General features: G+C 43.7%; 1 protein-coding gene across 1 annotated transcript; it reads left to right on the top strand.

The window, feature by feature from the left end:
• The first annotated feature begins 6,627 nt into the window (after positions 1-6,627).
• Positions 6,628-10,463, top strand: LOC148015988 (putative laccase-11). The gene is made up of 7 exons (XM_087663857.1): positions 6,628-6,792; positions 7,003-7,157; positions 7,477-7,724; positions 8,104-8,232; positions 8,540-9,165; positions 9,292-9,712; positions 9,848-10,463. Exons 1-7 carry the CDS (start codon positions 6,628-6,630, stop codon positions 9,982-9,984), a joined length of 1,881 nt encoding a protein of 626 aa, XP_087519983.1. The 3' UTR covers positions 9,985-10,463.
• Positions 10,464-11,451: the final 988 nt, after the last annotated feature.

The following is an 11,451-nucleotide window of genomic DNA, read 5'->3' as shown; positions in this document are numbered from 1 at the left end:
CCTCTGAGACTAATCTACTAAAGAAGCAAGTATCAATTGTATGGTCACCTGCTGCTGAACAGTCCAGCTTTGACAAACTAAAGCAAAGCTTGGTATCAGCACCTATCCTGAAACTTCCCGAGCTTAGTAAGAAGTTTGAAGTGATAACTGATGCTAGCACACTTGCCTTAAGATGTGTGCTCATGCAAGAAGGTCATCCCGTAGCATACTCTTCAAGGAAACTGAAGAGCCATGAAAGAAACTATGCTACCCAGGATTTGGAGCTATTGGTTGTCATCCATGCTCTCAAACTTTGAAGACACTACTTGCTGGGTAACAAATTTACCCTAGTAACGGACCACAAGAGTCTTAAATGGATTTTCTCCCAAAATGAGCTCAATATAAGGCATCGTCGATGGATTGAAGTGATGGAAGAATATGATTTTGAAATCAAATACTGGCCTGCAAAGGAGAATGTAGTTGTCGATGCACTCAAGGCATTCTTGAATTCTCTGATTTTGCAAGATCCATCAACAGCAAAATCTTTAGCTACAAAGGTATCCATGTCAAACAACCCAATTCTTGAGCTAGCTAAGGAGGAGGCATGCCATGGCCCAACCTATCAGAAATTGCTAAGGGAGATCCCCATCAAAGATCAGGACCCGAAGCTACAAACGAAGTATCAAGAATTCTCTATCAATAGTGGACTTGTTTACTATAGGACAAGATTATGTATCCCGGCAAGCCACTCACTCAAGCAGAATATACTTTGGGAAGCCCATGACTCCCCTTTCTCAGGACACCGTGGCTATGCCAAGACCCTTAATGCAGTCAGGAAGAGCTATTATTGGGATAGGCTCAAAGGTGACATTCTCAAATATGTCACGGAATGTTTGTTTTGTCAACTCATTAAGGCCGAACATGTTAAAATGCCAGGGAAATCGCAACCACTTGACATTACCCAAATGAAATGGGAATTCATTAGTATGGACTTTGTTGTTGGCATGCCCCAAGTTGAGGGAGGATACAACTCCATTATGGTCATGGTAGATATACTCACCAAGGTTGTATATCTTATCCATGTTAAGACAAACTATAAAGCCTCAGACATCTCAAGGATGTTCATCAAGGATATTTTCAAACTACATGGCTTACCCACAAGAATCATTAGTGATCATGACTCTCTCTTCACATTACACTTCTGGAGGGCTATCTTCGAGGCCATTAGGACTTCAGTATAGCTTACCATCCCCAAACTGATGGTCAAACAGAACGAGTCAACCAAGTCATTGAAGACATGCTTAGGGCACACTGCTGTCGCGAACCCAAAAAGTGGATTCAATATTTGCCACTGGTTGAGTTTGCCTACAATGCTTCTTACCAACAAAGCATTCAGATGACCCCTTTTCAAGCATTGTATGGGCACGATTGTCGTACTCCCTTAAGCTTTTCGAATCCAACCTTGAGGGTTGAAGCTTCAAAGGAGATCCTGGAAGACACGGATGACCAAATCAAATCAATAAGACAAGACATACAAGCCGCCAAGGACAGACAGAAGGCTTACGTAGACTTGAAGCGTCAAGACAGATCCTTCATTTAAGTGATATGGTCTTCATTCACATACATCCAAAGAAGAGTTCCCTATCCTTGGGTGAATGCAAAAAGCTAAGTCCAAGGTACTGTGAACCCTACAATATTCTCACGTGCCTAGGGCCTAACGCTTAGAAACTGCAACTCCCTGAAAACCTAAAAGTTCATAATGTATTCCATATCAGCCTATTGAAAAAGTATGTGCCTAACTCTAGTCACGTGCTTGATGATCAACAAGTTGTAATGCCCAGCCAAGGAGTCCTTGAGCTACGGCGGCCTGACATGATCTTAGATGTTAGGGAGAGGCATTTGAGATCTAGGACCTTGAGATAATATCTCATCTAGTGGACAGATTACCCCGAAGAGGATGCCACTTGGATGGATGAAAGTACTCTCAACCAACAATACCCCCAGATCTTCTCGAGATGAGGACATCTCGATTTCTCTAAGGGGGAGAGAATGTAACATTTCCGCAACAAAATATTAACGACTCTTGATCCTGCACATAAGAAATTTCAAGTGACCTCCTATGAGATAGAAAAACCTTGGGCTAAGTGCTCCAGTCTTGCGCATCAACAAACACCAGCTCCGTTTCGCGTATAGGAAGTCATGGCTTAAAAATCGTAGCCCACGCGGGAACATGCCTTCATGGGACAAAAAGATAATGAATTAATTGCAAAAAAATTTTCATTAAACTCCCTCCCCTTCAGCCGTTGCATGGCAGGGAGAGGAAGTGTGGAGCTTGAATGGTGGAGGGGAGGCATGCAGCCCGCCACTTGTGTGGCTTACCCCCCTCCCCCTCGCCTTCAAGCTATATGAACCCCCCCCCTCCCAAGCTTAGGGAGGGAGAGATCGTGGATCGTGGTGCCCGCCTGCTACCGCCCCCTTCTGCCTTGCTGCCACCGCGCTCCTACGCCCCGTCGTCGTCATCATCATCAACATCATCATCACATTAGCATCGTCGTCTTCACCGTCGTCATCATCTCCATCATCTTCACAATCATCACTCTCTCTCCATGTCATCCCTGTGTTACAGAAGCTTGGAAGCTTCTAACTAAAGCTTCTCTAGACATTGTTCTCTCGTGCCTCCTCAGGTTTTTAAAACTATGTCCTGCAAGGCCTGTGTCCTATGCAGAAGAGGAGATATTGGACAGAGTGACTTCGAAACGTGTAAGTGGACTAAGGGAGAGTTGCTGAGACAAAATCCACTACGCCAATGGCTCCTAAGCAAAAGTTGAGAGGAGCGCACGCAGGAGCTTCAACCCTGAGTACAAGAGTGGACAACGGCCCAATTCTGAATGCCTTGGTTTCGAGAAATATTTTCGCATGGAAAGGATGCATAAAGCATATTTAATTCTCGTAGGGAAGCTTTAAATGCAAAGTTTAGTGGCATGTCGAGTACTTGCAATTGCTTGCACTTCTGTGGTTATGAGTAGCTGCATTTTCAAATGTATGATGCATAAGTTAGAAGATGGAATTTGTGCGAGGGCATCCTTGTTGCATCTCACAAGGATAAGGCTTATGCCACATAGTGCACTTATGAAATAAATTCTTGGTTTTGACTCATGTAGAAGATAATCGTACACGGTCATTAAATGATGTCCAAATAGTCGCAATGCATGGAAAGGAATTATGAACTTTGCAAATTGCATGCAATGATAGTTACATTTTAGGGTGGGTTAAGTGCTAGAGAAAGGATCTCATGGCATTCGCTCATGCATGGAGTTCTTTTATCAAAGATTGAATGCATCTTCATTAAAAACATTAAAGCTTTGATTTCGTTACATCAATGTAGGGTTTATAAGAGTTAGCTCTGAATGTCAATCATTATAGCATAGGGCAAGGAAAAGAAAAGATCTATATAGATCCTATAGTTGCAAAAAGGTCTATAGTCTTGAATTTGCATATTTGCATGGAATGATGCATCTCACCTATCTTACAGTTACTTACATCTTTTAGGGAAAGTACTTGCAAGTTTAGAAGAAAGTATTTGCATCTTTAAAAGGGAAGATCATCTTAAATCGCGGGTTGGTTAGATCAACTAAGTAATTCGTGTATAATTGAGTAGCTTACATGAGAATCATAAAGGTATGATTAGTTAGCATAGGATGATCATCTCAATGTGCTAGGTAGGGTTAAGCTATGTTAAAATTCTGCCTAGTATCGCACTTGGGATGCCGATCTAATATTTCTGATCCCAAAGGTCCCACCCACATTCTCGAAATGTTAGGACTATCTAATCACCCGTACAAGAACAATCTAGGGTTCTCACCCTAAGGATCAGTTGACCAAATGCTAGACTTCCGCAAGGAATCTAGGAACCCTAGGGCCAAAACATTTATCAGCCTAGTAGGGTTAGCTTTTGGATTGGGTCGATAGGACTCCCAACCCCTACAACTTGATCAAAGGTATTCTTGACCAAGGAATAGCGTGTGATGAGAAAAAAAATCCCCACAAGTTAGGTGCTGACACCTATCTCGTGCAACAAGCTGCAACGTCATATGGCCTTGTGTCTAAATAGTATTGCCACTCCTTAGACCAAGTTTGGCGAGTTCTAAGTACAAGTCTTATTTTCTAGAGGATGAGTAGTCATCCTGCTACATCACCCTTCCGTGGGACTAATTTGCCAATCTAGGGGAGTTACAAATTCGCCAAGAAAGTAGTTGACCAACCAAGTTAGGGCGATGACGTTGCCCAGGATTTATTGATCTTAATTTAAGGAAACCTAAGGTAGAGACAATTTGGGTCAACAGGGTATAAACCCTAACCCAAGGAAAAAGGGTAAACAAGCAACTTAACTTACCAAACCCTTGGGATCTTTCGAAGTCGCGATTGATCCAAGATCGAATGCTGCAAGAATTCGAGGAGAAGGAATTATACCTTAGCAGTTGGCCGTACAAATGACCACTTGAATGTTATTGATTGTACACAAAGGTGCACTGTTTTTACTTCTTTGATCAAGGAACTAATTTAGGAAAGATTATTAATGCTTTAGGTTGAAAGCTTGGAGGGAGAGGCAGTACCAATTACCTTCGACTGTTTGCCTGACCTTATCCAAGGGGGTTGTTAGCCGCGCTAGGTACGTGGACCGAACCCACCATGAGAGGTCTCTCCGTGGGTGCTACTTGGAGCAGGTGGATGCTTGGGTGCCAGGGGAGGCTCTGGCCATAAATCCCTTGCCTTTGGATCCTGCATAAGAGACCGACGTGACTCGAGATGGGATCTCAAGGCCCGCATACTAGTCAACGGGCGGAACTTGGAATAGTGATCCCTGAGGATTGCTAGAATAGCCTTCGGGCAGGTTTATTTGATGTATTCCAAAGATTGATAAATAAAGATCAATGTTGAAAAGGAAATTGCTTGACATTGTTTTTCTGTGTTAGTGCCTAAGTTACGTGAAGGAACGAGTGATTAAATTTTTAATTAAGGAAGCTATTTTTGGTAGGTAATTAGAAAACTAAAGCAACCGGAGGAAAGTGTGGTGGACGTGACCCTGGGTCCGTCCAACGGAAGGGTGGTCTCCCCTTAGCCCCATCAAGATTTCAAATATTTCCTCTCCCTCATTAAATATTATTGTGTACTTCTAATTTTTTGAATTATAGAGAGCTAATTTGTCTCAATTGACTTCTCCTTTTCTTCCACTAAAAGTAATTGCTACAAGTGACGTTATTGTAGAGATCACATCAAAGAAGGTGGATTTCAAAAAAATGGGAACCTGATAATGCCACATGAAAATAAAGACTCTTGCTTTAAATGCCATTGTAAGTAAGTTTAGATACGTCTTTCTCCATGTTTGCTAAAAGAAAAGGAGTGTCTTGTCATACTAGTCAAGTGTTGAGTGTTAAGTCTTAGCCCTTAAGTTAGCATTAGTTCATATTGATACACAAAAGTCCACCATGATCCTCCGAGGAGGATGATAGTTGAGAGGTTTGCAAATTGTACTAAATTTGAATTGGTCATGATACCGAATTCTTGAGTTTGTTTTAAGTAAAGACAAGCTTATTCTCCCACCTTTGACCGATAATTTCTTTGGTTTTCTTTTGATCACTCTCTCTCTATGCGCTCCCTTCATCTGGCTTGTCCTATCTCCATACTTTGATTTCTCAAGATAGTGTCTCCATAACTTATAAGTTATTCAATGGAATCTTTCAAATTAATGCATTTGATGACAAGAATATCGACATGACTGTAAATATTGAAGTGCTCAATAGTATTTGAGAAAGTTTGTTGTACTGATATACGTTTGGCCAATTTCATTGTCAATTACATAATGCGTTAAAGTCTGAGCCTTGAGAAGAAATTAGAATGGTTCTAAGCACTAAACTTGATCAGTGATCACGCGCTGACTTTGAAATACACGATCTCTTTCCCCTACTTGTAGGCGAAAATTTAGAAATGTCTAATGCCATGTAGTCCGCCTCAGATGTCTCGTGGCACCCGCCATATTGTAGGCCACACTGTTTTGATTAGGACGGACGCGGACCGTATGAGTATTAACTTAACTGGTCAATCGAACCTGTTGCTCGGCATCCATGGAAGCCATTAAACCTAAACTGACCTTCAATGCAGCCTGAGACGATTTCACGGATTTCTCTGCAGGTCAACATGTTTGGCTAGGTCAGCTGCAGACACCGCGTTAATATGGAAGAAAAAGGAAAACTAAAAAGAGCGTAGGATATTTGGCGCCCCGAATCAGAGTTTATTATTTTGTCCCCATCACTTTGATTCAATAGTTATGTGATCTGATAGGACTCAGTAGACCGATTCATAGCAACTTGCAAGGGCAGTAAGCGAGGGATGAGTATGATCAGGATTCACGACTGTATAAAAGGGCGACCCTACTACATTCACAATTCAAAACAACCTAGTCTCGCCACATCTAGCAGCCGTTTAGTCAATATCGTTCTTGTACCAAAGTAGATCCTCCGCCGCGGGCGAAGTTGCGCCGACTTGCGATTGTTGTGAATCAGTTGCTGCTACAACAACTGATATACCACCCCCCCCCCCCCCCCCTCCCCCTCCCCCCCCCCCGCCCTCCAAACACACATACATATGATCATGATTACCTGTAGAAAGAGATCAGACCTTGTCCAGAACCTAATCTTTTTAACCACGCTAATTATTACAGTAGTACTATCCCTGAATCAGCTAGTCGGTTTGAATGCTTGTGCGAAGTCCGTTGTCAACGAGGATGGAACCTTGACACATTATTTGCACTTCAAGGTGAGAATGGATCGATTATGGCCTTTCTCTATGTCTAGCTGTAACAGTACATGAGGATACACACAGAGAGAGTAGCTGCGCCATCAAGCCCTCAAGGAACAATATCACTAATTGACCTGTTAATGAAGTGGCACGTCAATCCACTATCTTCCATAAGTTAACCAACTGAAACGTGCTTCTGTTCTTGACTAATGGGAAATATGGCTGCAGATAAAGTACGCCAATGTAACTCGGCTATGCCATACGAAGCAACTGGTGAGCGTGAATGGGCGGTTTCCGGGGCCCAATCTGTATGTCCGGACAGGAGACCGCGTTATAGTGAGGGTGTCCAACAAGTTGGACGGCGTCAACATCACAATTCACTGGTAACTGTCGATCATCAGCTTCAGGAATCAGCAGTACGAGCTTTATGTTTCACAGTAAAGAGTAAGACAAGAATAAGGGGATTCTGATGAACCCCAAGTTCTTGTTGTACGTGCACAGTCATTGGACCTCAGCTCATATGCAGTGGTTCCAGTCGTTTCCACACTATATGTAGGTCTCATAATAAAGGGTGTGCATAATTGGCTTCGCCAGCGTCCGGGGTCCAGCTACTTGTACAGGTTAAGGTTCATTCCGTAATGGTAAAGTCTCATAATTCTTCTTCACCTCTCCACCATTAATACAACTGTGTATATGTTGCAGGCATGGCGTGCGCCAGTTGTTCTCGAATTGGGCAGACGGGCCTGCCTTTATCACCCAGTGTCCTTTGCAACCTAAGACCCACTACAACTACAATTTCACGGTGGTGAAGGAGTCAGGCACCCTATTTTGGCATGCCCACATCAACTGGCTTCGCGCCACTGTGTATGGAGCCTTCATCATCCAACCCCGAAACGGCATTCCTTATCCTTTCCCGAAGCAGCCCGTCACCGAGTTCCCGATCTTGCTAGGTACGATCACTTCGAGTATAACTCCTACCAGCTGCTGTTAAATGAGGTCTAGCACATTAGAAGTGATGAACAAAACTGTCATGAGACATTCCTTCAGCTACGTGAAGGATGCACGACTATGAGTCCTAGAGTAGAGAGATGAAAACTAGTGTAGCTACATGTCAACAACAACGTAACACTCATCTGAACTGGGATTTTCTACAAACTGGGTGAAGAGAAAGGAGCTCTAGTATAGTCATCGAGATGCACTAGCTGTGCACCCTCCTACAGCACACACATGTGCATGATGGACATGCACACACGCATGTTAAACTTTCAATCCTTTCATAGGACGGATCGCTTAAGGGTGTTCCTAAAATGCTGTTGTTGTTTTGTGCAGGAGACTGGTGGAACACAGATGTAGAGTTGATAGAGAAGGAGGCATTGGCCAGCGGAGCTGGGTTCAACATATCCGATGCGCTTACAATCAATGGACAACCAGGCTTTCTGTATAATTGCTCGGAACGAGGTAGGAATAAATTTACTTTAGAAGCACACTTTGGATTTGAACCTCTGGAATTGGTGTCGATTAGACGTACGCCTTCTGGCTCTAGTAGATACAAAAGGGGACAGGCTAATAGACTAGCTCTACTAGATACAAAAATGACAGGTTAATATCTCGACCAACACTGGTAAATTCACCAAGGACTTATAAGTTAAACACCAGAAATAAGCACAGGGCCTCGTGAAGGTTGTTAGTTAATTTCTTGTGATATGGTGTATGTCATTGATAATTGCAATCTAACGAATGCTACATGACATTCCCCTTTTAATAGATACAACCACCTTCGTGGTAGAGAAGGGTAAGACATATCTCCTGAGGGTGATCAATGCGGCCATGAACAATCACATGTTCTTCTCGATAGATGGGCACAGGCTAACGGTGGTGGAGATGGATTGCTCGTACACGAAACCCTACGAGACGGAGGTGATAGTGATATCACCGGGGCAGACGGCAGACGTGCTGGTGACGGCGGACCAAAAGGAGGCAGATTACGTGATGGCAGTTGCCGTCTACTCGCCAGCGCCGGCGTTCGTGACGTTCCCGACGACACCTGCGACCGGCGTGCTACGCTACAAGAGGCCGAGCTCGTCATACACCACAAAGAGATTAAGCCTGGCACAACTGGCCTTGCCGACATTACCCGCGGCCAATGACTCGGCCTACGCGTTGGGCTACGCGGGCGCCTTGCGGAGTTTGAACAGCAAGGAGCACCCGGCCAAGGACGTACCCCGATCTGTGGATCGGAACTTCTTATTCACGGTGGGTCTTGCCCTCCAGGAGTGCCCCGTCAACCAGACTTGCCATGGGCCCCCCGGTGAGGGTGGCCGTCCGGGCCTCGCTAGTGCCTCCGTCAACAATGTCACCTTTGTGCCCCCGCGCAATATCTCCATTCTCCAGGTAACCTAAAATGGTTCAGATTTGCTAATCGCGCCGTACCAAACTTAATTTGAAGCAAGTTTAGTAGGTATACGACGATATGCCTATCATTCCAGTCCTAATATACAGCATCATATCCCGTGGCAGGCCTACTACGAAAGAGCACACTACAACGACTCCACCGTCGCGCTGCCAAGGAAGTGGAGTAAGTCCTTGGCGACAGCAAGGACGGCCTACGAAGATGACTTCCCGAGCATGCCCATGTTCCAGTATGACTACACGGGCGTGGACCCAGCCAACCAGCACGCATTGCGGGGCACCAAGGTTGTGCAATTGGATTTGGGGACGAACGTCCAGCTGGTGCTGCAAAACACCGCCACCGGCTTCTTCGAGAGCCACCCTTTCCACCTCCACGGCTACAACTTCTATGTGGTGGGCATGGGGCTCGGCAACTTCAACTCCTCCTCAGACCCCTCCTCCTTCAACCTCATCGATCCTCCCGCCATGAACACCATCGCTGTCCCACCCGCCGGATGGGTCGCTCTCCGTTTCTACACCGACAACCCAGGTATGCCTCCGCTCCGTCTATCTCTCAATGACAATATAGCAAATAATTGTTTCTCTAGAGACTAGGACTGTCTGATCTTTTTGTTTATCCCCTTATTGAGAAACACTTCTCAGTTGCAATATGTACTCGCTGCAGGGGCTTGGCTCATGCATTGCCACTTCGAGATGCACACATCCCGGGGCATGATGATGGTATGGATTGTCAAGGAAGGGAGCGCCCCCCACCAGAAGCTGCCACCACCTCCCAAGGACTATCCCAAATGCGGCTTGTAATTATGCCACTTGCGCAAACACACGCACCAGTATGTATTGTTGAAGGGAAACCGCCCGGCCACCAATATAAGCTTCCGCTACCTCCAGAAGGCAGCTATCTCAAAGCACAATGTGTCATCCATGAGCAGAGGCTTGTATGGATGGCGTCAAGGAAGGCCGGATTCCCCACATACACCAACATCTTCCCACCTTCTAAGAGCTATTCTACCTCCGTGAAACTGGTTGTGCCGCTCATGCAAACTCATTTCTAACCCCAATATTCACTTCATTCTTTCAATCTTTTACATCGACTACACTACTTTCGGCTTACTATTAATATAGAAATAAAACTTAAGATAAATACAAAGACAAAATCACGTGCATGCACAAAGAGAGAGAGAGAGAGAGAGAGGGGGAGAGAGAGAGAGAGAGAGCCCGCACTATGGAAGCCCAAATTGTTGTGCATGGAGTACTCGGAGAAGACAAGAAAGCCATTTGCTTCCAAGTCAAAGGTTTGGAGTTTCTTTTCTTTACTATCATTTTTCTTACTAATATGTAATTGTGTTCTTTTGTGTTGTTTTATCACTCGTGTGATGCTTGAAAGAAAAAGTGGGTGCCATGTAAGCTACAACGTCAAACCTTTTCAAAAGCATTATTTATGTCACATATACAAACTCTCTTTCAATCAACAAAAATCTCATTGGGGTGAGCTTCATTTATACAATATAGTTTTAAACATTGTTTATGCATCATTGTTTATCAATTGAAATTTGTCCATTGTGCAATGTTTGTGAGATTTGTATCATATTTGATGCCAAACATTTGTGAATATTTGAAGTCATTGTTTTCTACGGGTGCTTCTATTTAATAAAACGTATACCTTTTTCTTTTTTTTCCATTGTGAAGCAGCATCATCATAAGCACAATTGGCAAGTGATTTAATAAGGAGGCATTGAGTAAAGAAAGGTAGAAAAGGAGCTTGGGATAATTGTCCCACAAGAGTTGTTCTTCAATTATCATCACAAGAGCTATGATTTGCATGCCTTGTGTTTTTTATTTGGATGAGTGATTGTGTATATGGATTTGTATTGGATCTCATGCTTAAATAGGTAGTACAAGAGAATTGAAGCAAAGACATAGGAATGTGATTGTGTATATGGGATTTGTATTGGATCTCATGCTTAAATAGGTAGTACAAGAAAATTGAAGCAAAGACATAGGAATGTGACATGCTTTTATGACCATGTTTACAACTTGTGGAACATCCCATTTAGCATTATGGTATTCCTTGAGGTCCTGGAATTCAATCAAATGCAGATATAGCCATGACGACCTATGAGCATAATTAAATTCATGTACAAAGGATCACTTAGAAAGCGTGTAGAAATGTGCAATTAAACGCACCTAAAAACCCTTTTAAGAGATGCACTTTTGTCAAATCAAAGAGACAAACATGGTGAGAAGGGAGCTAACAAAGCTTTATATGAT

Source organism: Lygodium microphyllum, chromosome 23, assembly GCF_053477565.2.
Source record: "Lygodium microphyllum isolate KBCC chromosome 23, Lygodium_microphyllum_v1.1.10, whole genome shotgun sequence".
Lineage (NCBI taxonomy): Eukaryota > Viridiplantae > Streptophyta > Polypodiopsida > Schizaeales > Lygodiaceae > Lygodium > Lygodium microphyllum.
The sequence above is the reverse complement of the archived record's forward strand: the minus strand, read 5'-3'. Positions and strand labels throughout refer to the sequence as shown.

Excerpts from the sequence above, each read along its gene's own strand:
- LOC148015988 (XM_087663857.1), top strand. The coding sequence starts at position 6,628 with ATGATTACCTGTAGAAAGAGATCAGACCTTGTCCAGAACCTAATCTTT. Across the intron at positions 6,793-7,002 it reads CACATTATTTGCACTTCAAG|ATAAAGTACGCCAATGTAAC; the intron begins GTGAGAATGGAT and ends ATATGGCTGCAG. Across the intron at positions 7,725-8,103 it reads CGAGTTCCCGATCTTGCTAG|GAGACTGGTGGAACACAGAT; the intron begins GTACGATCACTT and ends TGTTTTGTGCAG.